The sequence below is a fragment of the Mobula hypostoma genome, chromosome 6, assembly GCF_963921235.1.
Source record: "Mobula hypostoma chromosome 6, sMobHyp1.1, whole genome shotgun sequence".
Classification (NCBI taxonomy): domain Eukaryota; kingdom Metazoa; phylum Chordata; class Chondrichthyes; order Myliobatiformes; family Myliobatidae; genus Mobula; species Mobula hypostoma.
Genome location: NC_086102.1, coordinates 171,201,362 through 171,228,875, shown reverse-complemented (window position 1 = coordinate 171,228,875; position 27,514 = coordinate 171,201,362). Strand labels below are relative to the sequence as shown.

The following is a 27,514-nucleotide window of genomic DNA, read 5'->3' as shown; positions in this document are numbered from 1 at the left end:
CTCAGTGTCAGAGGCAGAAGCAAGAGGTTTAATAAAGACTAAAAGGAAAGACCAGATTAAGAAAGTGACAAGGCTGACTATCCCACTCAACTAGACAAGCATAGTTTGGTCACAGAAACACAATGCCAACTACTTTGCAGAATTCCCAACTCATGGACAGAAGAATAAACTGGGTAAATACAGCCATTCATCTGACAATTCCATTTTGCTGATCCACCTGGGATATTTTCAACAAAGTATAATGCAGTAAGACCTAACATTTGACCAACAATGTATCAACTTACAAAAAAAACACGATTATCATAGTGAACAAAATTCTAATATGAAAGTGCATTGACCATTTGAATTTGTTTTAGGCCCTTGTTCATAACTAGTGAGAATGTTATAAATTATCACAAGTGGACAAATAGTTGCAGTAATTTCAAATAGACTGACAACCAGATTAGATTCTGAGTTCATACACTGTAAAATAATTTGCAGACTTGGATTTTTTTTTTAATTGACATACTATGCAAGAAGCCTGTATTTAAGAGCCAACAGGAAGCCACACTGTAATCATTGCCTTGCCCCTTTTGCCTTGGAAATCAGTGTTCAGTCATCAGCTTACCGTAAAGTTGAATGCCTGGATGCCCGGGCCAAGCCGCTGCCGACGGGCGATGGCAGGTTACTGCCCCGATGCAAATCCTCAATGGAGCGGCTCCACGCCTTGCTTTTCTCCACTGCATTCTCCACATTGTTTTCAACACTTTCGTAGTCAAAGCTGAACAAGATTTAGGCAAATTACAGCGTATTTCTTACTCAGTAAGGTTAAAACATATCTGCCATCAAAATGCAGAACACAATCATCCTAATATATCACATGTCAAACAGCTTGCTTTTACTAAATACGGATGCTCAAGGAAAAGGTTAAACTTTGATCCAGGATACATATAGGCACAACCTGTACTGTAAAAGCATGCAGAAAAAAAACAAAATAACAATTATTTTACCTTAAAATATTAAACATAATTTATGCAGATGTATAAAATTACATGTTTATGTCGGGGGGGAGAAAAAACTCCACATTTCATAAATCACACAAGAAGATGACAATTACAAGTTAAATGTATTTTAAAGAATACTTTCCTGCTACCAAATCGGAAAGTACATGGTTAGCAAGAAACATTTTGAGTTCAGCAGATACCTAAATGGAGGAGGACAGGTGATCTGATAGGGGTGTATAAGACGATGAGAGACATTGATCATGTGGATAGCCAGAGGTTTTTCCCCAGGGCTGAAATGGCTAACACTAGGGGGCCATAGTTTTAAGGTGCTTGCAAGTGGGTACAAGGGGGATGTTAGAGGTAAGTATTTTCCACACAGAGAGTGGTGGGTGCGTGGAATGCACTGCTGCCGAAGGTGGCAAAGGCGGATACAATAGGTTCTTTTAAGAGACTCTTAGATAGGTACATGGAGCTTAGTAAAATAGAGGCCTATGCAGTAGGGAAATTCTAGGCCAGGGGTCCCCCAACCTTTTTTGCACCGTGGACCGGTTTAATATTGACAATATTCTTGCGGACCGGCTGGTCGACCGGGGTGGGAAGGTTGGTGTTCAAGTAGGGTTAAACTCACCTCAACATGTCTTTTACAGTTAGGGTTGCCAACTTTCTCACTCCCAAATAAGGGACAAAAGTAGCAGTCAAATCCCGCAACACTTTACCCCAGGAAAGACTATAATGATCATGAAGCCTTGCGCGGGCACCTATCTGCGCATGTGTGACGTGCGCATGCACGTACGTGCCGATATTTTTTTCCCCACAAATCGGTTTTGCCTTCATCTTCCCGACTATACTGTACATATATTATTTCTACTTTATATAGGCTGTGTATTTATCATATCATTCCTGCTTTTACTATATGTTTGTGTTATTTTCGGTTTTATGTGTTATTTGGTATGATTTGTTAGGTTATTTTCTGGGTCTGGGAATGCTCGAAGATTTTCCCCATATAAATTAATGGTAATTGCTTCTTCACTTTACGTCATTTCAGCTTACGAAGAGTTTCATAGGAACGCCCTACCTTAGCGGGGGAAATACGGGACAAGGGCAGTCCCGTATGGGACAAACCAATTTAGCCCAATGTACGGGATGTCCTGGCAAATACGGGACAGTTGGCAACCCTATGTTCAAGTTCAACAGTGCGTGACAGGGAATGAGGAAAGGTGCAGCTGACTCATATCGTTTCCTCACGGCCCGGTAGCACATGCTTTGCAGCCTGGTACTGGTCCGTGGCTCGGTGGTTGGGGACCGCTGTTCTAGGCAGTTTCTAGAGTAGGTTACATGGTCGGCACAATATTGAAGGGCCTGTAATGTGCTGTAGATTTCTATGTTTCTATGTTTTAAGCTTCTAACCACGTCCTATCAAAATATTCAGCAATACGTAGATTTACTGTTCTTGACACAAGCATTTGTAAGGAACAGTACCCTCTCTCTTATAAAATGAGACTTCTATTATGGAAAAAGCATCCTCATTAAAGTAATTATTTGAGCGCATTAATTTCTGGAAAACTAGCAAAGGAGTTTTGGAAGTTCATCACCTATCCACAAGTTCCATCCTGCATTATGCAAAGCTATCATCTCTCTTTTTACTGAGACCTTTTTCCAGTTCTAGGTCCCAAAGTTTATGTACATCCATAAAACAGAAGCACAATTAGGCCATTCGGCCATCGAGCTTGCTCATGGCTGATCCAGTTCCCTCACAACCCCATTTCCTGCCTTCTCCCTGTAACCTTTCGTGCCCTGACTAATCAAGAACCTGCCAACCTCCACCTTAAATGTACCCAACGACCTAACCTCCACAGCTGCCTGTTGTAACGTAGCCTTATATGCCTTTACCGATCAAGAGCCTATCAATCTCCTCTTTAAATATACCCAATTATCTGTCCTCCACAGCCATCTGTGGTAGTGATTTCCACAGAATCACCATCCTCTGGCTAAACAAATTCCCCCTCATCTCCTTTCAAAATGGGCTTCCCTCTGTTCTGAGGTTATGCCTAATTACACCCTCTCCACATCCACTCTATCTTGGCCTTCCAACATTTGATAGGTTTTACTGAGAGCACCCCTTATTCTTCGAAGTTCCAGCAAGTACAGTCCCAGAGCCATCAAACACTCTCATATGATAAGACTTCCATTCCCAGAGTAATTTTCATGAACCGCCTTTGAACCCCCTCCAGTGTTAGCACATCCTTTCTTAGATAAGGGGCTCAAAATTGCTCACAATACTCCAAGTGACACCTCACCGGTGCCTTTTAAAGTCTCAGCATTACATCCCTCTTTTGATATTCTAGTCCCCACCAAATGAATGCTAACATTGCATTTGCCTTCCTCACCACTGACTCAACCTGCAAGTTAATGTTTACACCTCGGATTTTTAAATTTTCTCTCCTTTTAGAAAATAGTCTACAATTTCATTCCTTCTACCAAAGTGCATGACCGTACATTTCCTGAAACTGTATTCTATCTGCCTTTGTCCATTCTCCTAATCTGTCTCAATCCTTCTGCAGACTCCCTGATTCCTCAACACTACCTGCCCCTCCACCAATCTTTTTATTGACTGCAAAAGAAAGCCATCAATTCCATCATCCAAATCATTGACATATAACGTAAAAAGATGAGGTTCTGACACAGACCCCTGTGGACCACTACTCAACATCAGCCAATCAGAAGGTGCCCTCTTTATACCCACTCTTTGCCTCCTGCCAGTGAGCCATATTTCTATCCAGGCTAGTAGCTTTCTTGGAATGCCACGGGCTCATATCTTGTTAGGCAGCCTCATGTGTGGCACCTTGTCAAAGGCATTCTGAAAATCAAAGTAAGCTACATCCACTGACTCCCCTTTGTCCATCCTGCCTGTTATTTTCTCAAAGAATTCCATCAGACATATCAGGCAAGATTTCGCTTTAAGGAAACCATGCTGACAATCTATTTTATCATGTGCCTTCAAGTATCCTGAAACCTAATCCTTAATACTAGATTCCAACATCTTCCCGACCACTGTAGTCAGACGAGATGGCCTAGAATTTCTTGTCTTCTGCCTTCCTCCCTTCTTGAAGAGTGGAGTGACATTTGCAATCCAGTCCAGAAGAACGATGCCAGCATCGATTGATTCTTGAAAAATCATTACTAATGCCTCCACAATCTCTTCAGCTAACCTTTTCAGAACCCAGGAGTACAGTCCATCTGGTCCAGGTGACTTACCTACAGGGAGACCCTCCAGCTTCCAAAGTACATTCTCCCTATTAATGGCAACTGCACTCCCTTCTGCACCCTGACACTCTTGAACTTCTGGCATACTGCTAGTGTCTTCCACAGTGAAGGCTAATGCAAAATATTTATTCAGTTTGCCCACCATTTCCTTGACCTCGTTACTACTTCCCCAGTGACAGTTTTCCAGTGGTCCAATAACCACCCTGGTCTCTCTTTTATTCTTTATATATCCGAAAATACTTTTGGTATCCTCTTTGATATTTTTGTCTCGCTTAGCTTCATACTACATTCAACAAACTTCTTACTGGCTGATGATCAAAAGGACTACTTACGTAACTGCACACTGTGCGAAGGAGAGGTACTCCACCAGTATGTCTAGACCTTGGTTCTCTTCATTCAAAAATTCTCTCACCCAACTGTGAAAGAAAACAAAATGGGCATACGTATAAGGACATATAGCTTCACAAAAAAACAAGTCTTAATAGTTAATCTTAGCCCAGTCCATCAAAAATATAATGCAAAAATGATAAACCTCAGGCGTTTCTGGTCTGTATCTTTTGCTGATATAGTGAAATCATTAGAAATGGATAATCAAGCATAACGACCTCTTCGATAGTAAATTATCTCCTGACACCCCTCTCCCCCCACCACCAGACCACCAAAAATAAACCATTTTCATGACCTTTTTCCTTAACAACACCACAGGATTTCATAGCTCACTTTACGTCAGGAGCCACCAGACCTGGAGCATTTAAATTTCAGCATTATTCTATATATTATGAAAGTCGGCCCATAGCTAAATCAAGACAACAGATTCATGTGTCAGGGAAAGAAGATGTTGAAATGAAATTTTTTAATCAAACTGCTGGGGCAGGGAATCTTCAACTCCAAAAAATAAATCAGATTTGTAAACCAGAAGTACATTTACTCTAATGAACACTGCCCCCTCTATCTTTAAAACTAAAGGTGTAAAGATTTCTTTACACCTTAAAGCACAGGTCACTTCAAGCCTGCATTTCGAATATAGTTTTTCTATTGGGGTGGAGATGCTACAACTCCTTTTATTCAAAGCCCTTAAATATGTAAATCTGAACATGATGCAGCACAAATACAGACCTGCATCCTTTGGAGCCCCGACTATAATTAATTTTTCATTCAAGTCTCTTAATGGGCAGAGGTTTGGCAGTGCAAGCACACTTTGAACCCCACAACCACCCCCCCCCCCGCCCTGATATAAATGGTTTTTCATTAACTATTAAAATCTTGACCACAGCATAAGCAGCGGCTTTAAAGCAGAGTAAATGATTCCTCTTCATTTTCAGTACATGTGAGGATATCAGGGGAAAAGAAGAATCCTACATCTGGTAGCACTTGGCTACATCTGAAATTCCAACATGGTCAGCCAGGAGATTTAGCCTCAGACAATAAGGGAAATGAAATTTCAGAGTGGGAGACAGGCTTGGGTAAACTTTTTGCACACAGATTTACAAAATAGTATTTACTTTACAACAAAACAGGCATATTTCTGTATTTAGCTATGTCCTCAAGCTCTCATTAATTACGCAAACACATGATACAGGTGCCCCCCGCTTTTCGAACATTCGCTTTACAACACCTCGCTGTTACGAAAGACCTACATTAGTTACCTGTTTTCGCTAACAGAAGGTGTTTTCACTGTTACGAAAAAAGGCAGCGTGCGCAAAAAGGCAAGCAGCCAAGCTCCTCCCCCAGAACTGCATTCTAGCTGGCATTGCTTAAACACGTGCCTGTGAGCATCTGTGCTTTATGTCGATTTATTTTGAGTATCCCTTAGCAAGATGAGTTCTAAGGTATCGGAAAAGCCTAAAAGAGCTCGTAAGGGTGCTACACGTACCATAAAACTAGACATAATTAAGCGTTTCGATCGTGGTGAACGAAGTAAGGATGAAGTGAGTTTGGCTTGTGGATGTTGACGAAGATGATGTTGAAGAGGTTTTGGCATCCCATGACCATGAACTGATAGATGGAGAGCTGATGCAATTGGAAAAGGAAAGGATAACAATCGAAACTGAATGCAGTAGCGAACGGACCGAAAGTGAAGTCGTCCAGGAACTGAACGTGAAGCAACTGGACGTGAAATTTTCGCTGCAAATGACAACAATGATTGCAGAAAAGTACGACTTTAATTTTGAAAGGGTTTAGGGCGTATTTGCAGGATGGTTTGAGTGTTTACAAAGAACTGTATGATAGAAAAGTCTGCGAGGCTAAGCAGTCAAGCATATTGTCGTTTTCCAAGCCTTCCACATCAGCCACAGCAGACGACGAACCTCGACCTTCGACATCAAGGCAGGCAGACATAGAAGAAGATGACCTGCCTACCCTGATGGAAACAGACGACGATGAAATGACACCCCAGTGTCCCACCACCCCAACCTCCAACAACTTAGCCTAACACACCATCGGTGTGCTCGCTGTCTTCCCGATTCCGGTAAGTGATACTACACTGTACATACATTATTTCTACTTTATATAGGCTGTGTATTTTTATGTGTTATTTGGTATGATTTAGCAGCTTCATAGCTTAAAGGTTACTGGAGATAGTGTTTCTGCCGAGAGCGCTTGCATGAGATTTTCGCTACGGTGAACAGTGCAGCAATGATTGCAGAAAAGAATTTCTACTTTATATAGGCTGTGTATTTATCATATCATGCCTGCTTTTACTATATGTTACTGTTATTTTAGGTTTTATGTGTTATTTGGCATGATTTGGTAGGTTATTTTTTGGGTCTGCGAACGCTCACAAATTTTTCCCATACAAATAAATGGTAATTGCTTCTTCGCTTTACGACATTCCGGCTTACGAACCGTTTCATAGGAACACTCTACCTTTGGATGGCAGGGGAAACCTGTACATGAGGTACATGTCACCGGATCAGTTTCTTGGCTTTGGTCTGACAAGATGCTGTTTAAAACATTTATCTTAATAAAAAAAACACACCACTTGTTTATGCCTGAACAATTTATTGAACTATCATATGCCACCATGCAACATGTTCCTGTTTCACAATTCTACTACGTGCTGGCCTTCCTGTTTTAACTGCATTTTAATCAGGGAAGGGGAAAATCTTTCAGATAGAGAGGAGAAAACAAAAGACAAAAATGAAAACATTCATCACCGCTAATAGATTTTTTTTTATATATCTGTCAGGCAGGTATCTGATCAACTTCAGGGTCTCGTAGTGATGAATAACACATCATTCACTTTTGAAAATAAGCCACATACCAAAGAGAGCATGATGGATGATATTTTGGGTTTTTACAGAAAAGCATTCATCTGCCATCCAAATCAATATGGACAAAAAACAGAAGGCACATAGACACTATTACGACGAACCTCACATAAAGGGATGACAATAAGATATACCTTTAACATAATGTGTAAGGTGTGGGACGGTAGTCAGCACAACGCTTTACAGTTCAGGCGACTCAGGTTCAATCCCCATCACTGCCCATGAGGACTCTGTACACTCCCCCTATGACTGCGTGGGTTTCCTCCGGGTGCTCCGCTTTTTCCCCCACAGTCCAAAGACGTACCAGATAAACAAACACAAGTCTGTGGTCCTCAGAGGCTAAATCAAGTAGGTGCAGATTAAAAAAAGCCCATAGTGAGAAAATGCCCAGATCTGGAGTAGTTGTATTTCTTTATGTTGGAAGATCTTATGGATTTCCGAACTTGGTTCAGGAAAAAGAGAGATATCTACAATAAATATAGGCAGCATGGAGTAAATGAGGTGCTCAAGGAATATAAAGAATGTAAAAAGAATTTTAAGAAAGAAATTAGAAAAGCTAAAAGAAGATGCAAGGTTGCTTCAGCAAGTAAGGTGAAAATAAATCCATAGGGTTTCTACAGTTATATAAATAGCAAAAGGATAGTGAGGAATAAAATTGGTCCCTTACAGAATCAGAGTGGACGGCTATTTGTGGAACCAATAGAGATGGGGGAGATTTTAAACAATTTCTTTTCTTCGGTATTTACTAAGGAGAAGGATATTGAATTGTGTAAGGTAAGGGAAACAGGTAGGGAAGTTATGGAAACTATGATGATTAAGAGGAAGTATTGGCGCTTTTAAGGAATATAAAACTGGATAAGTCTCTGGGTCCTGACAGGATATTCCCTAGGACCTTGAGGGAAGTTAGTGTAGAAACAGCAGGGGCTCTGACAGAAATATTTCACATGTCATTAGAAATGGGGATGGTGCCGGAGGACTGGCATATTGCTCATGTTGTTCCATTGTTTAAAAAGGGTTTTAAGAGTAAACCTAGCAATTATCGGCCTGTAAGTTTGACGCCAGTGGTGGGTAAATTAATGGAAAGTATTCTTAGAGATGGTATATATAATTATCTGGATAGACAGGGTCTGATTAGGAACAGTCAACATGGATTTGTGCGTGGAAGGTCATGTTTGACATATCTTTCTGAATTTTTTGAAGAGGTTACTAGGAAAGTTGATGAGGGTAAAGCGGTGGATGTTGTATATATGGACTTCAGTAAGGCCTTTGACAAGGTTCCACACGGAAGGTTAATTAGGAAGGTTCAATTGTTAGGTATTAATATTGAAGTAGTAAAATGGATTCAACAGTGGCTGGATGGGAGATGCCAGAGAGTAGTGGTGGATAACTGCTTGTCAGGTTGGAGGCCGGAGATTAGTGGTGTGCCTCAGGGATCTGTACTGGGTCCAATGTTGTTTGTCATGTACATTAATGATCTGGATGATAGGGTGGTAAGTTGGATTAGTAAGTATGCAGATGATACTAAGATAGGTGACGTTGTGGATAATGAAGTAGGCCTTCAAAGCTTGCAGAGAGATTTAGGCCAGTTAGAAGAGTGGGCTGAAAGATGGCAGATGGAGTTTAATGCTGATAAGTGTGAGGTGCTGCATTTTAGTAGGGCCAATCAAAATAGGACATACATGGTAAATTGTAGGGCATTGAAGAGTGCAGTAGAACAGAGTGATCTAGGAATAACGGTGCATAGATCCCTGAAGGTCGAATCTCATGTTGATAGGGTGGTGAAGAAAGCTTTTGGTATGCTGGCCTTTATTAATCAGAGCATTGAGTATAAGAGTTGGGATGTAATGTTAAAATTGTACAAGGCATTGGTAAGGCCAAATTTGGAGTATTGTGCACAGTTCTGGTCACCAAATTATAGGAAAGATGTCAACAAAATAGACAGAGTACAGAGAAGATTTACTAGAATGTTACCTGGGTTTCAGCACCTAAGTTACAAGTTGGGTCTTTATTCTTTGGAATGTAGAAGGTTGAGGGGGGACTTGATAGAGGTATTTAAAATTATGAGGGGGATAGATAGAGTTGACGTGGATAGATAGACTTTTTCCATTGACAGTAGGGGAGATTCAAACAAGAGGACATGAGTTGAGAGTTAGGGGGCAAAAGTTTAGGGGTAACACGACGGGGAACTTCTTTACTCAGAGAGTGATGGCTGTGTGGAACGAGCTTCCAGCAGAAGTGGTTGAGGCAGGTTCGATGTTGTCATTTAAAGTTAAATTGGATAGATATATGGACAGGAAAGGAATGGAGGGTTATGGGCTAAGTGCAGGTCGGTGGGACTAGGTGAGAGTAAGCGTTCAGCACGGACTAGAAGGGCCGAGATGGCCTGTTTCCGTGCTGTTATTATTATATGGTTATATGGATTATCCTGGAAGGTTAACTGCTGATTGTAAATTGTTCTGTGAATAGGGTAGCATTAAGTTGGGGGATTGCTAGGTGGCTTCGCTCAAAGGGCTGGAAGGGCCCTATTCTGTGTTGTCTCAATAAATAGACAGATAGATAAATAAATCAATTTAAGGCCCAGACGAGACTGTAGCCAATTGAGCAGTCAGTCCATCCTGGAGTAACAGTAGAAAGCTCAGTTGATTTTCAGAACAAACTTCAATAGCATGCAATCAACCAATATTATACATCAAAATGGCTGAAATGGAATTTCCCTCTTGATAATTATAAACAGTAGCCCGGAGGAATAGTACTAAACTAGAGCTGTAAGACTGGAATATTTCTGACCCATGAGGAATTGATCTTACCTCTGACCTGGCAGGAAACCTAGCACTGTTCCACTCTGCTGGTCCCAAGTTAAAACAGCAGATTAAGAGTAATCATGTTACTGTAGACTGACCTGCAAATTTATAATGCAATCTTCCAGCTTAAGTGGAGTGTTAGTATGCCCACATTTTACAACTCAGGCTAGCAAGAGGAGCAAAATCTCTCGGTTCAACTTTTACCACCATCATTTCCAGGCATCAGACCATGAGATATAGGAGCAGAATTAGGCCATTTGGCCCATCGGATCTGTTCCTCCATTTCATCATGGCAGATCCATTTTTCCTCTCAGCCCCAACCTCCTGCCTTCTCTCTGTATCCCCTCATGCCCTGACCAATCAAGAATCTATCAAACTCTGCCTTAAATATACATAAAGACTTAGCTTCCACAGCCGCCTGTGCAACGAATTCCTCAGATTCACCACACTGGCTAAGGAAATCTTCATTTGAACAGGATGCCCCTCTATTCTGAGGCTGTGTCCTCTGGTCTTAGACTCTCCCACCACAGAAAGCATCCTCTCCACATCCACTCTAACAAGGCCTTTTGCCATTCAATAGGTTTCAATTAGGTCACCTCCACTCCTCCATTCTTCTGAACTCCAGTGAATACGGGCCCAGAGCCATCAAACACTCTTTATATGACAAGCTGTTCGATCCTGGAACTGTTTTGTGAACCTCCTTTGATCCCTCTTCAGTTTCAGCACGTCCTTTCCAAGGGGCCCAAAACAGCTCACAATACACCATGAGGCCTAACCAGTGCTTTTCAAAGTCTCAACGTTATATCCTTGCTTTTATATTCTAGTCCTCTTGAAATGAATGCTAACATTGCATTTGCCCTCCTCACCACAGACTCGGCCTTTCAAATCCAAAAACCTCAGCTTAGTATTTTGTTTCCCTAACTTCACCACATGGGGTTCTGAACCTGGGGTCCACAGATCCTTTGCTGAATGATATTGGTCCATGGCATAAAAAAAGGTTGGGAATCCCTGGTAGACCATACCCTCCTATATATGGTTGGCCTAAGTAACAGACACAGCCCTCATTTTCCCATTATCAATTTTGTTCTTAACTATTATCTTCATCTCTAATATCAGCGGAATTCTGATCAAAGCGTCATTTTCAACATTCCTCTGCACTTCAGGCAAATTCTCCCCTCATCCAGCCCCTACCTTGTAAAATTCCTCATCAATCTCTATTTGAGCATCTTCTATTTCTTTGAAGCCTCGCTTCAAACCTGCATCCCTTGTGATGACCTCTCTCTTTGATTCAGTATCCAACTGTTATGCTCCACTGTGACACCTCTCAACATAAAAATTGACACCCTCTCACCCTGATGTCAGATACGCACTTTTCAAAAAACTGCAGTTCTTGGTGAAAGAGCAGGGAAAAGAAATGGATTAATAGTAGTGGGCACGAAGTTTTAAAAAATACCCTAAATAAAGGCGAGAACCCTAATTCAGAAAGTGAGACACATCTGAAATGACTACCTTGTATTCTCCATAAGATCTTTCAACATAAAGAAATACAACTACACCAGGTCCTGAGCATTTTCTCACAAAGGGCTTTTACCTGCACCTACTTGATCCTGCCAAGGGAACCACGAACTCATCATAGAGTTTGGAGGCTTGTGTGTCTCGATGACCCGGAGAGCTATGTTGGCTGGAGCCAGTGCTTTACTGCTTTGGCTTTTGGTAGGGTCACCAATACCAAACAGATCAAAGGGGTCCTCCAGGTTTGGGGGTTCTGCTCAGGGCTCACAGCCCTGACTGGTCAAAACCACAATCGTTACAGAAACAGCAGTGAAGAATCCTTCTACATCTGAGTGTGATGGTATCCCTGAGTCTCCACCTGGGACTTAATGACTGACAGTAGTGAAAACCAAGAGGAAGTTACTGACACAATGAAGCCCTGAACACCACCAGAGACGAAGGACATTTATTGCTGCCCTAAATGCCAGCAGTGTAATGGGCAATGAGCTGAGAATTGATCCTTGATCTTTCAGAAATCACCTGCTCTAACAATAGTCGATTATTTATATTTATTCATTTTTCACAATTTGGGCAATGATGACAAAGCCAGCATTTCCTGCAGGAATAGTAAGCTGACTTCTTGAACCAGAATGTTCCTTTAATGAAGCCACACATATCAAAGGTCATATATTCCATGGGGATTTAAAAATAATGGCACACGAATGCTTCCTGCATCACTGTCCAGGCTGATACAGATTAGAATGATCTTTATGGCTTTTACTGTGCTTCAATGTACTCTGACTAATTCTTGAGTCAGATCCTGAATATGTAACAGGCTAGAGACAGGAGTGAGATTTATTTGCAGTACACTTATGATAAACTCCAGAATCATTTCCTTTCACGCAAGGAATCTGGACCTTTGGTGTTATAACTTAAATATTTGTACAAGATAGGAAAACAGTGCAAAAAAAAATTCATCTAGTTAGTCCACATATATTTTGATTATTTAAGAATAGTAAAGCAACTTCCATGTTGTTGCTCATATTCCTGTCTTCTTTTATACAGTTTGTTCAAAATACTGCAGTGACTTATAGACAGCATCTTGCATTAAAAATTACAAAAATCAGATTCGTTAGTAAAGCTATTGCTGCTGTAGAATGCTGCAGTTCAATTCATATACATGAAGTTATAATTCAATTGAGGTTGATTGAGGTTCATTGAGGTTGCCAAACAGCCAAACAGCATTGTCTGGCTTGTCTACTTTGGGGATATAATCCATGCAAGCATTTTGGCACAGATTAGCTCTTTCAGATCCAAAGAAATTATCAATCTTGAACCCCAGAAAAATAAATCGACAAGGAGAGAATTTTATTAAAGCCTCACACAAGAGGCCAAATGGGAACTAACGTAATAATTAGTTCACTTTCAGCATCCTGAGTATTCAATTAATTTAAAATAAAATTCCCAGATGAATGCTCCCAACAACATGGTTTGAAACATAGTTTCTTCCCAGTCTGTTTATAATTTTAGTGAGAGTTGCAAAAGTCTGTGGGTCTGAAACCGACAGCACTAAAATGTTAAATGTCAGCAATTATTTACTGTCACCCATGTAAATTCTTTACAGTACATAGCAATTTAGAGAGGTCAATGATAGTTCCCTTGTGGACTATTTAGATGATGTAAATATTTGGCCACTGATCAAAATGACCAAGTAAATAGTCCCTCATATAATTTACTATCTTGCACTTCAGCCAAATATTCACATAGCCTATACATCCCTTACCAAAATTAATGTCTTAAAATATGTATTAATTCATGAGGTATAAATATACTTTGCTTTCATGTTAACAAATGTTAAAATGACGTCTCACAATAAAATTTTAACCTTCCCTTCTGCACAATAACGCCTGTACTAAAAGTATTCTATTCATTTTGAAGCATTCTGGAATATTGAAGTCATGAAGAGATCATACAAAGTCAAGTTCCTCCTAATACCCTTCACATTTACCATTTAACATCAGCAAATCATCGCCAGGTTTTGGACAACATAAGATAAGATGAAAAATAAACTCCCCTCCACAACCAAACAACAGGAATTCTGCAGATGCTGGAAGTTCAAGCAACACACATAAAAGTTGCTGTTGAATGCAGCAGGCCAGGACCCTGACGAAGGGTCTCGGCCTGAGGCGTCGACTGCGCCTCTTCCTGGAGATGCTGCCTGGCCTGCTGCGTTCACCAGCAACTTTTATGTGTGTTCCCTTCCACAACCATCCAAATTCTGCAACCTCAAATCGTCACTGGCTTTTTGTGCATCATAATGATATTCATCTTTATTCCACAGATGTCCTTGCCAAATGACAGAGAGTTTGAATGTTGGTTCAAGAATTGGAAATTATTGGAACTCCCTTGTTTTTCGATTGCTAATAACAGCATTAATTGAATTGATCCATTCTGTAGTCAAGTGGTTAACAGGGATACAACAGTGTTAGCATGGTGTCCAACACAAAAGGTGCATTAGATGATGACCTTATTGCTCCTGGCAGAAGTATCATACATTTCATCTTCCACCCCTTTGCCGTGTAACACTCATTAAAAGTAATCAGCCCTTCCAGGCACAGTTCCTTGCATGCCCAACAGCAGGAGCAGATAACTGAAAAGTGAAAAAATTGCAGATGCTGGAAATTTGGGCAAATAAACTGGGATGAACAGTGTTTTTTTTTTGCTGGCCTCGAGATCATTGTCTCTTTGGGGGCCTTGCTATTGCTTGCATGGTGGGTGCTGGGGGCTGATGCAGGTGGGGAGGGAGTGGTTGATGCTTGTGTGTGGGAGGGGAGGAGGTTCGTTGGGGTTCTAATGCTCTTCTGTCATTCATTCTTTGGGGTTTTTCTCATGTTCCGCGGATGTCCGTGAAGAGTAAGAATTTCAAGTTGTATACAGTAAACATTCTCTGATATTAAATTGTACCATTGAATCTTTGGAAAAAAAGAAGAGAATGACAGAAAAAGTGAAATAGTCTGGCAAAGTCTCTGGGAGGAGAAGCAGAATTAATGTTTCACCAGGTCACAATGGGGGATATTGGAGCCAACTTGTGAAGTCATCTGATGTCAGCAGTTGGATCCTCTCAATGGTATGAAAATATGGAAGACATTATGCTATACTTCTCACTTGGTGAATGTTCAGTGGCAATTATTTTCTGTGGGAGCTCCAATTTACGTCACAAGGAGTTGAAAGGTGGATTACGTGAGGAACTGTCTCCAATGGGTATCTATCTGATGCAGGGAAATCATGATGTGAATTGCAGGTTGAAATGTCCAAACCAGTCTGTTCAGATTCCACGCGCACAACATAAATCTAAGCAAAATAAATTTTGAGTGACGTGATGCTTGAGGAGCAAAGCCATGTGATCAACTTTTAAGCATATACATAGTTTTGTTGGAATGAGCTTTTTTAAAAAATTCTACAAGTCTTCATACTACTGAGCACTTAGTCTCTGCTGCATCTCATAAGGATGCACTGCATGCTGGCTCTCCACTGCCACCCTCAACAGCAAGCCCACTGCAGTTACAAACCAGCTAAAACAGCTGGGCTGAAGACCTGCGTGTTCTCTTTGGATGTTAGATGAACTCCAGCCTCGAAGAAAATATCATTTTTTTTTAAAGTAGAGCTAAGCACTGTTGGACAATTCCAAAATGAATAATGGAGTCTTTTCAATGTCCTGCTCGATAGTTACATTCAGCAAAATTCTATTACCACACCCGTGGGACTTTGCTATGCACAAATTGGCTCTCCTTAACTGTGACAGTGCTTCAGAAGTGTAGCTGTTTAATTACAAGAAGTCAATACAACAAGCAAGGTTTTGTTTATAATCCATCCCTAGAGAAGACGATGTTCCTCAATTGTCTATCCTGTGTTGTTGGGAAGTGTGTTCCAGAATTTAGACCTGGCAGCACTAAATGAACAATAATGTGTTTCCAAGTTAAAAACCTGCAGAAATTCTCATGTGCCTGTTGTCTGGTTCATATTAATAGCAAAGGTCATGTGTTCAGACGGTGTGGTTAGAGTCGCCTTGGCCCAATATTTTCAGCCATTTTGTACCTTGTAGTCAATGCCGCAACTGTGTCAATCATAGGGAAAATTAATATTTAGAGTAGTGGACAAGGTACAAATAAGCAGGCCACTTTGCCCTGGGTATCTGGAGTGGAGTGTTATCAGAGCAGCGCTCATCCAAACAACTGTACAGACGGTGGAGAGGCTTTATTGCATCATAGCAAATCACTCATCATAAGTGCCTGGTCTCTGATCTGGTCTTACAGCAGTAATTATGTGACTGCTCCAGTTACGTTTGTGTTCAATGTTCGAGTCTCAAACGAAGGAACAAGGTTACCATTCATCTAACAGACCATTCTAGAGGGTTGCGTAGGCCAGAACTTTAGTATTTCAAAGTCGAGGTGGATATATTTTTGAAACATCAAGGGCTTGAGAGCATTAGGGATCTGTTACAGAAGAGGTTTTTGCAGCCAGTGCAGATCAGCCACAGTTGCATTGAAGGCTAGCAGATTTGAGAAGCCCGGTGGCCTGCCCCTGTTCTTGAGTTTCTGCATTCACAGGGCAAAATAAATGCATTCCACTCTACCTAAACAGAATGCTATAAAACAAATTTTAGGTCATTGTCTGCTCTGTCACAAGGATATTAGTGAGACTCCAAATAGGTTCAATATTTAACTATTGGGAACATAGGAAGCTTACTTGTAATTTTTTTTTAGGCAAAGATACCTGGAAAATATAAATCAAAAGCTAAAAGTAACCATCTTCAAAGATTGCATAGATTGACAGAAAATTAAACTTATCAAAGTATTGAAACATACCCGATATAGTTTGTTCTAAGGGAAATCTCCAGTTCTCGCAGGACTTGAGTTGATTCTTGCACTCTTCTTCTGAACTTCTGCAATGTTTAATTGAAACCATCTTAAAGTCAAGAAGGAACCACTGATTCAGAACTGAAACATATCACATGTACTGTAGATTTCTCATTCACCAAAAGGCACACAAATCTTAGTTCACCACTGCAATACCACTATCATTAATGGGTTAAGGGAAGCTTGGCACTGAACATGGAAATAACAGTATGAAATTATTATATTATTACTACTAAGTAGTACACACATGATCTTCTTTTCCTGTTCCCAAAGCCCCAATGCTACTGTGCCCACTTACTTTGATCTAACCCTAAGCTGAAACTTGTTTAATCACCTAAAATAAACAGAAAGCCTTTCAGGATGTACAGAAACAGATAAACACTGCAAGTCATGCCAGGAACGAAGAAGATTTTGCATTCTTTAAATATCAGAAAAGAAAAGCAACATGGTGCATACTTAGGAGAAGGAGGAAGCTCATGTGGAGAAACCTGATGGTCACCAGGATTAGTATAATAACAGCACCAATGTAATATGTAACATAACACTCTTGCTCTTCCTTTTCCACTTTATTATTCAGCTACACAAGTTCACTAGGGCAAAACAAAAAAATACTAAGCAACAATGGCATTCTAAAATTAAATTGCAGGTTCAGAGGTAGAAAGTTAACCTTTGCTGAATACACATTATGCTTGAAATAATGACATAAATGTACTGAACTCAATCTCAGAAATTCAGCTCCATGTACATGTACTTTTACTGAAAAATACAATAGCTGTTAAATTTTCGTCTGGATTAAATATCGTGCACAGTGGTAATCCAAGAAGTGAGCAAGACCTCTGTGACACTTCAGTGGAGTTATACTAAAAAAAAATTATACAATAAAAATAGAACTTTCATTTATTAAACCACACAGATCTTTAAAGGTACCAATTTCGACAAAGCTAGTACTTCAGCTCTGCAATTCATCGCAATGTCCATCCTCACCAAAAGTCAACAGCATTTCACAGACTTCAGCATTTCTATGAACAACTCTGACTTGTTGTTCTTCCTTAAACAGCATACATTCAATATGGGTGCAAAAATTACTTTAAACCATCTTCACTCAAGGAATAATCTATGAATGTGGTTTGTATTTCCAAAGATTCGGCATTGTACCACTGGAAATTTCCATGTGTATGGCATTGTCAACAATGGACAATCTTTGATTGATCTTTCATTCACATAAATCCTTCCAATAACACTGCATGTTAAATGTGTGGAACATATTTAACTTTTATTATCTTTATAATTCATACCATCTTCTGAAAAGTTGCCAATTCAGTTTAATGGAACTAACTTTATGCTGAGAAAGGAAAACATACCCTTCCTGGTTTCTACAAGTACTCAGGACAATAGTTTGAACCAATCTGTGAAATCATTGCCAATGGGGCATCTTGGTTAAGATCAAAAGGAAATACATCAACATGCTATACTTTCTTGTCCCTGCTTGATCTAGTTTGGAAGCCAGTAAAACTCGACAAGCTCTACTTCTGAACTGAAGGCACCATTTGAAAACTCTAAAGCCCTTCAAAACCCGTCCTGATCAAACTAAAAGAAATAATGTGCTGTAAGAAAAAAAAGTTGGCTGATAAAATTCACACAAGGTAACAAGCATAGCATTTTTTGCATACATTACAAGAAAACACAAATTTGAACTAAACAAATCATTTACAAGAAAAGGAAGAAGCCAGTCTAGTTCCTTTCATTAAAAGCACTCTACCTTTCTGGTCACAGCTGGATCAAGATAACCTTTCAACTTCAGAATATATGTGTGTGGAGGATTTTTCACTTGAAATCTTTCCTGTAATGGAAAAAAAATTCAAAGATTAGTTGGATGATTTGATTCGCTGAATATCACTAAATTTTAAATATTTTTTCCATTTTGATACACCTCTTGAATTCTCCTGTTTCCTATTCAGGCAGTGAATTGCTACTTGTAGCAGACAATTCACAGAAGGCACATCACTATGATAATCTCTAAAATACCCACATCATATTTAAAGTCCACAAATACTAGTTTAAATTATTCTCCCTCAGAAAGCGGCAGTATCCAAATTTTGATTTTTGCAACCGTACTTCCACTGAATGATGTTGGATGGTGTAAGTTGGCCTTTTAAGTATTCCTTTAAATTAGTTTCACATTTAAAGTTTAGCTTTTTGCTGTGTAGTGTTTCACTGCAACAAGTCATGAACTTTGATAATCAGGGCCTGTAGCTGTCTTATGATTACCTGGAACAGATGAAATTCTTGTGAAACAAACATACAAATTAGGCCTCCTTGGCCTGCATCATTTTATAAAATCATTCTTGACAAGGTTATGATCTTAATTTTGCTCTCCCATCTATCATGTTACATACCTCATGGATTTTATGTGACTATCTTATGAGGATGATGTTATGGTCTTGCGGAGGTCACATGATGTAATTTTCCCGCCAATGTGAGGTCACGTGATGACCTGTTCTCACCAGGTATATAAGGGTAGACCCCTGCTGATGCAGTTAGTTTCAGTTTAGTGTTGTGTTAGATACTCCGTTTTTCGCTGCGTATTTGCCTTATGACGCAATTTAATTTTAAAACAGAGTTTTACTGTATATTGTAAGGTACAGAAGTGTTGGGCCAGCAGTTTCACCAAAAGCTGCCAGATTTGTTGATGTGTCTTTTCAGTAGTATTGGACAGTGAAGACGGGAACCTGAAGGAGTCCTTCGACGGTTTTGGTGCAGATCGACCATTATTGAATTCATTCAATTAAGAGTACTCTGCATGAGATAACCTCTGCTAAAAGCAGCAGAAAAGGTTGTGCAGTATCTAATCTACAGAGTAAAAAGGTCAGTGCCTTTAAACCGTTTTATTTCCATCGTCGTGAATCCTGCGGACAAGGCAAGTTCCGGCTGGGATCAGCAGTAACGTCGTGTCTTCGAGGAATTCTTTACTTCAGGAAAGTCTCTCCTAATTGACTGTATAAATCTCTTGGACTTTCAAATTTACCATTCTAAAAACTGTGTTCCAGTTTACTACTTTAATACTGTGTTCGCATTTACTGCTTTAAGAACTAGTACTGAGTTTGGCGGTTTGTTAAATGGCCGCATAGCAGTTTACTTCCTCTCTTCCTTCAGTTGGTCCTGACGAAGGGTCTCGGCCTGAAACGTCGACTGCGCCTCTTCCTATAGATGCTGCTTGGCCCGCTGCGTTCACCAGCAACTTTGATGTGTGTTACTTCCAGTTAAGGTTTTCGTTTGTTTATCTTTTTACTAACATTGGGCAGAGTTTAATAAATGTTTATTTATTTATAAAACCTGACTCATTTCTATATTCATTGTTGCCAGTCATGTGACACCCAGTAACCCTCGCCTCCTTGTACATCAAGAAACTATCTACTTTTGCCTTAAATATATTTAATAAAATATATTTGAATTCCATCATCCTTTCAAAAAGAAAAATTTCCAGCTTCTAGGTAAAGAAAACTCTTATTTCTCTCTCAAAATGGAGAGCTTTTATTTTTAAACAGCGACACCTTGTTGGTGGATCTTCCCACTAGACAAGACATCATTGCCCTGTCAAGACTTATCAAAATGTTACAGGCTTCAATTAAGTCTCCTCTTATTTCTGAGCTCCAGTGGCTACAAGCCTAGCTTGACCAATAAAAGGCAATGCACTTATTCCAGGTATAAGTGCCTCTGACATTTTTTCAATGCAGTCACATCCAACTTTAAAATTAAACCAAATCTACACACAGTAACAAAAAACAAACTGCTAGAGATTCTCAGCATCCGTGGAGGGAAATGAACAGCTGGCGTTATGGGCCGAGAGCCCTCTGAAAAACTGAAAAATGAGGACAGCAGGTATGAAGAGATGGTGTTTGGGTGAGTGTAAGCCGGGTGCGAGAATTGGCATGCCTCCAGAGGAAATAGAGGCGTTGGTGAGCTTTCTTGGCCATGGTTGGAGCAGGACAAGCTGTTGGTGATATTCACTCCTAATAACTTGAAACGCCCAACCTAAATACCATTGATGTAGACAAGAGCATGTGCCCACCCCTTTCCCAAAGTCAAAGACAAGCTCTCACATTTTGCTGACATTGAAGGAATGGGAAGGGGAACTAACATTGAGAGCAACCAGGGGCTCCAAATGGCCATAGCAGGTAAAATGCAGACCCTCAGCAAAGCACTCGCCTTGTCTGCGTTTGATCTGACCAATGTAGAAGAGGCAACATCAAGAACACCAAGGGCAATGGACCAGGTTGGACGAAGTGCATGTGAACGTCTGTCTCTGTTGGAAGGGATGTTTTGGGCCCTGGAGGGAGGAGATGCACGAACCTGTGATGCATCTCATACAGTTGCAGGGGAAGGTGCCTGGAGATGGGGATGACTGTACAAAACAATAAGTCCCAGAGGGAATGGACCAGGCAGAAAGTAGAAATGATGAGAAAGAGAATATGTGGCAAGTGGTGGGAAAACATTGTAACTGGCAGAAACGTTGGATGCCAAGGCTGATAGGGTTCATGGAAAAAAACCAAGTGAACCCTATCCCTGTTCCATCCGTGGTGAAATGGAGATGAGAGCGAAGGCTCCATTGACCACCGTGGGGAGGAAGCCATGTTTTCTGAAAAAGAGGGACAGCTCAGATGTCCTAGAGTGGGAAGCCTCATCTCGAGAACAAATGTGGTGAAGTCGGAAAAACCAAAAAGGGATGGCATTGAGAGACCTGGTGGAATAAGGTGTAGTCTATAAGCTGTGGGAGTCAGTTGGTTTGTTGTAAATTCTAGCGATTAGTTAGTCTCCTGAGAAAGAGACAGAAAGGCCAAGAAATGAGAGAGAGGTGTCAGAAACTGTCAGTGAATTTGACGTCAGGGTGGAAGTTAGTAGTGGTTAATGAAAATAATGAGTTCCACGTGGGAGGGGAGAATGAAAATAATGAGTACCACGTGGGAGGGGAGGATGCAACCCCAATACAGTGGTGAAGAGTTAAGGAAGATACCTGAATGGGTTTGGAACAAAGACTGCTCCACACAGTTAACAAAAAGACAGGCAAAGCTCTGGGACCCTTGGCTACTCCATTGATTTGTAGAAAGAGAGAGGAATCAGAAGAGAATTTGTTCAGGGTAAGAACAAGTTCTGCCAGAGGAAAACCAGCTCAACCTACGATCTAGAAAGAAATAGTGAGCCCTAAGGCCTTCCTCTTGAGGAATGGTAGGATATAGGACATGGATGTCCATATCAAGGTAAAATGGTGAGGGCCAGGGCAATGGACAATGTAAAAATGGTGGAGAGCACGCAATATGTCCTGGGTGTAGGTGGACAGGACTGGATATGGTGGGGAGATAGTACAATCAAGGTATAAAGTGATGAGTTCAGAGGGACATGAGCAGGCAAGAAAAAATGGGCATACGAGGGCAGCCTTGTGTGAGGGTAGGAGATTAAAACAGGAAAATTGTTGACTGGGGTCAGCAGCTGTATAGTGCCACGTAGTGAAGATCATAGCTCATCACTTCTGAAGTTTGAAAACTGAACTGCAAAGTTTAGAAGCTTCGTTCCAGTGTTTAGGTATTTAACTGCACATCTTTCTTAGATTTTTGCAGCTATGAATAGAAATTAAGCCACAGGGCAACTTTTTGGATCTCATCTGCGGAAACAGCTTAATTTTACCTTTAATGTCTTATTTTCCTTTTCAAGGTGGATGGAGTTCTGTCAGTGCCCTTAACCTGCACTCAAACTTACATTCTTTACAGCAATGGTTCTTCAAATATTACTGGGATAACTCGGGGATTAAAGTCCCATAAATTATCACTCTATGCTGATGATTTACTTTTATATATTTCTAATCCTGAGAGATCCATTCCTGCTGTTTTAGAGTTATTAGCACAATTTGGTCTTTTCTCAGGTTATAAATTAAATCTTAGTAAGAGTGAACTTTTTCCGATTAATAAACATCTTCCCTTATATTATAAATTTCCATTTAAATTGATTAATAATTACTTTTCATATCTTGGGATTAAAATTACTTGTAAACATAAAGATTTATTTAAGACTAACTTTTTACCATTAATAGACCATATTACTCAACTTTCATCTAAATGGTTTCCCTTATATTTAACTTTGATTGGTCGTATTAATGCAGTTAAGATGTTTTTTTTGCCAAAATTTTTATATGTGTTTCAGGCATTACCAATTTTCGTTCCTAAATCTTTTTTTGATAAAGTTGACTCTAAAATTTCTTCATTTATTTGGCAGAATAAGAATCCGAGACTGGGTAAAATACATTTACAGAAAGCTAAGAGAGATGGAGGTTTAGCATTACCTAACTTTAGATTTTATTATTGGGCTATTAATATTCGACATATGAAATTTTGGTTACTTGACCGGGACATACTATCTATTCCTAAATGGGTAGCATTGGAATTACAATCTGTTCAGGGTTATACACTTGGTTCTATTTTAGGTTCCTCTCTTCCTTTTGATTCGAAACGTCTTAAGCAGGTCTCTAACCCGATAGTTAAATATGCTTTGCGCATTTGGTTTCAATTCAGAAAATTAACCTGCACTCAAACTTACATTCTTTACAGCAATGGTTCCTGCTCCCGGGGCTTACCGACCGGCTGTTTCTTGACATCCCAAGGGTGCAGCCTAGAAGACCAGCACACCGCTGGGTGCTGAGGCTTTGCAGCCCTGTGGAGGTGCCAATTCATGGCGAGTGTTGCCAACTGAAGCGTTGTGGGAGAAAACGGAAATAACGTGAACAGCAGATCAGCTGTTGGAGGTCTCTGTATTTGGCAAATCGCTCTCTCTCTCATTCTCTCAATGATGGGGGAGAGTTCACTGCCGATTCTCGAGGCAGATAATTTGGGGGACAAAAACAACGCGGCAGATTTTAACATCATAATCAGTGAATTGTTTTTTTTTTGTTTGTTTTGTTAGTCTCCCCTCATGCAGTGCGACACCTCTCTGCCCCTTATTAGCAAGGGAGAGAGCCTCTGGCATGTCGAATTGTCAGGTGAACGATTAGATTTCGTAGTACTTCAGATCATGGTCTCTTGTGGGGGCTTTGCTATTGCTTGCTTGGTGGGTGCAGGGTCCTGAAGCTTTATGCTGTAGTAAGTGGGGGAGGGGGGGTTGATCCTTTGCTGCTGCTTTTGCGTGGGGGGGGGAAGAAAGGGGCTTTGGGGTTCTAACATTTTTACTGTCACTCATTCTTTGGGGTACCCTTCTGTTTCTGTGGACGCCTGCGAACAGCAAGAATTTCAGGTTGTATATTGTATGCAATATAATATTTATCTGATATTAAATGCAACTATTGAACTATTGAGCTTTTCAAACAGTCACTCGCGCTATTTTTTTTAGATTTAGATTATGAGGAAATGCAGTCTTCTTTTATTGTCATTTAGTAATGCATGCATTAAGAAATGATACAATGTTTTTCCAGAATGATATCACGGAAACACATGACAAACCGACTTAAAAACCTACAAAACCACATAATTATAACATATAGTTACAACAGTGCAAAACAATACTGTAATTTGATCAGAACAGACGACGGCACGGTAAAAATCTCAAAGTCTCTCGAAAGTCCCATTATCTCACGTAGACGGTAAACCTCCAGCACCGCCAACTTGCCGATGCAGCATACTGGAAGCATCCGACCACAGTTCGACTCTGAGTCCGTCCGAAAACTCCGAGCCTCTGACCAGCTCTTCAACACCAAGCACCGAGCACCATCTCTGCCAAACGCTTCGACCCCGGCAACAGGCAAAGCCCAGGATTTGGGGCCTTCGTCTCCAGAGATTCCCGATCGCGCAGTAGCAGCTGAAATTACTCCAGGTGTTCCTCCGTACCTCTCCTGGCTGTCTCCATCAAATCTGGATTGTGCATGGTCCCCAGTTACACATAATCAATATCATTCGGAACGGCCGCGCACACTACGTCACGCCTCCATCTTCTCCTACCTTTCTTATGGGACATTCCTCAAAATACAAGATATGATTAAATATTTAAACTACTGCAGGAACTACATCTCCAGCCATTTCTTTCAAGACCTCAGGATGAAGTCCATCAGGGCCTTGGGACTTGACAGTACACTGTTTCAACATTTTGCTCTACAATGCTCCTCCGCTGCAATGTCCTCGGATCTGAGATTAGTGTGGCGCAGCTGAAGACAGCTCAGCAGAGAAGCCTTGGGCCATGTGTAAACAGTCGTGAGTTAAAGTAATGGGAAAGTTTCTCCTCTAAACCAAAGAAGTGAACTGTTAACTAGTGTAGTACTAGTAACTGGGCTTGTCTGGTCCATAAAATATAGGTGGTTGTTGGGCACAAACCACGAAAGAAAGTAGATTCTGGATTTAGTGACTGAGAAATCTCTACAGCATAATTACCAACCAAACTTCTGTATTATAAATAATCCCTATAATTTTACATTCCAATCCACGAGCCATATCTGCAGTTCATTTATATGCAGTCAGAGCTCTTTTAATAGATTTGTGTAAAAAGTTGATCTATGGTTTAACAAACTGAACTTCGACTTGGGAGCAGGTCACAGGTCAAAGGTAGCAGAAATGGTAAAATGCCTAGGACTTATTTCCTAGCTATTTCCATATTTAATCTGAGTGTGTCAGGCTACACAGGAACTAATGATGATAGCTTACCAAGAGTAATGTTAACAGCAGTTTAGGATTTCAACCACGGGTGAGTGAGTGGTTACCCCAAGCTTTCTTGACTTTGCCAATACAAGCAGTAGTGGAAAAGTGTCAGTATTCACAGTTGCCACACACCCTTTCTTCTTGCCGACTCTGAAAAGTTCTCTTCATAGCTACAAGTATCTGTAACTAGTTTGCCACTAACTTTCTAAACACTGGAAGCAAGCTTGCAAACTTTGCAGTTCAGTTTTCAAACTTTACAGGCGAGACCATGTGAACTTCACTCTGCAGTGCTCCACGGGTACAGGGACTGACTCCGGTGAACAGCCGAGGGCCCAGCAGGCGCACCAGGCTGCCTGTCACTCAGAGCTGTAGCTTCAAAGATGCCAGCAGAGGGACGCAGCTCAGGGGAGGCGATGGTACTCACAGAATATGCCGGTTACCCTCTTCCGTCATGTCTGGGCCACTGCTGAGATTCAGATTTATCACATGTACGTCAAAACATACAGTGGAATGTATCACTGGCATTTAACAATCAACACACCCAGGTCTCGGGTGCGGCTCTGTAGAAACTTGCAGTTAACTAGCAAAAGACTTGCTGCCATTTGTAACTAGCAACCTAGAATCTATCACTGCGTCCGGCTGTTCCAGAACTCCGCTGGAGACTTGTGCGGTTGACATAGTATAAATGCGCAAGGTGGGAACTGATAACCTATTTGCCAAAGCCATTGGTTATAAAATCTTTGCCTGCTATGAAGCCATTGGAATAAAAACACCTCCCTCTGCCTCTGACTGCTTTACCTCAGATGTAGGGTGCCACCTACTGCACCCACAGCAATCAGGGCTCCTCCTATGTCCCCAGGAGTATCCGACAACCCTTACGGCTTCCACCTATCAATGTATACGTTCTGCAACTACAAAAAAAATTCCCCTTAAAAATATACGCAAGGTTCCTATGCAGATGCCCGATGCTTCCTGCAGCAATTCTCCTCTCGTGACCTTTTCTGAACTGTCAGCAGACCTAGTGCTTGCCTGCTAAATTCACAACTAATGACGCCAATTAGGAACGCAACCCAGGAGTAGTAACTCGCCAGCAAGAAGCCTAACTGAGCAAGCCACTGGCATGCTGAAGAACTTCAGGACCCTGAACAATCCACAGGTGCCATTCCATACGCACCTGGGGGGTTCTCCAGAATGGAAGAGGTGTGCTGCATTCTACACAACTCTACACAGCTGTGAAGTAACTACAGGCGCGTGAGCCTTATGTCAGCAGCAAGGAAGTTATGGTAGGAAGCACTAAGGGACAAGATTAAAGGCAGATACTGATAACATGACTTTCTGTGGGGAAATACTCACTTGACTGAGTTATTTGAGCTATTGATAAAGAGGTCAGTAAATACTGTCCACACGGACTTTAGTAAGAGAACAGACGTGGCAAATTGGTCCAGAAGGTCACATGGCAGGATCTCCACAAGGTGATGCACGTGGGATGAGAGTAGTGGTAGGACATGTAGACTACTGTTGGGGCACTAAGGAATGTTGATGAATAAATGCATTTCGGGATCCAAATCCACAAGTCGAGTGGCCAAACAGGTCGAAGCCATGTGGCAAGCTTACAGTTCATTATTTCATTCTTAGAAAAGGAAAAAAGATTTCAGAGAAGTTTTTCCAAAATCAAAAATGATTTGGACTGAGTAAAGACAACCTCTGGCAGAAGGATGCCAATTGAAGGTGGTTAGTTTAAGGTGGAAGCAACTGTTTCTGAAAAATTCGTCAGGTTGAGGTGATCTGGAATGCACTGCCTGATGGGTAATTGGAGATAAATTCAACAGTGGCATCTTAAGAAAATGGGATAAGAATTATTTTAGAGAGCTACTGGGAAAGAATGGAAATATGATTCCCTGAACAGCTCTACCAATGAATTAGCACAGGCACAATGATCGAAAGGGACTAGCAGTTCTCTAATTAACCACCTACATTCTTTTGCAGTTAGTCATAGTCATACTTTATTGATCCCAAGGGAAATTGATATTAGGTACAGTTGCACCATAAATAATTAAATAGTAATAAAACCATAAATAATTAAATAGTAATATGTAAATTATGCCAGGAAATAAGTCCTATTGG

General features: G+C 40.8%; 1 protein-coding gene across 7 annotated transcripts in view; it reads right to left on the bottom strand.

Moving 5' to 3' along the window:
• fmnl2a (formin-like 2a) overlaps positions 1-27,514 on the bottom strand; it is a 249,783-nt gene that overhangs the window by 77,179 nt on the left and 145,090 nt on the right. For all 7 annotated transcript variants that reach the window (XR_010018460.1, XM_063052256.1, XM_063052258.1 and 4 more), the window contains exons 3-6: positions 18,484-18,564; positions 16,674-16,750; positions 4,580-4,663; positions 608-760 (exon numbers count right to left, since the gene is read on the bottom strand). Coding sequence is in view for 6 of the 7 variants with exons in the window: in XM_063052256.1 (XP_062908326.1) it covers positions 608-760; positions 4,580-4,663; positions 16,674-16,750; positions 18,484-18,564 (395 nt within the window). In the remaining variant the exon portion in view is untranslated. The remainder of the gene's footprint in view (positions 1-607; positions 761-4,579; positions 4,664-16,673; positions 16,751-18,483; positions 18,565-27,514) is intronic.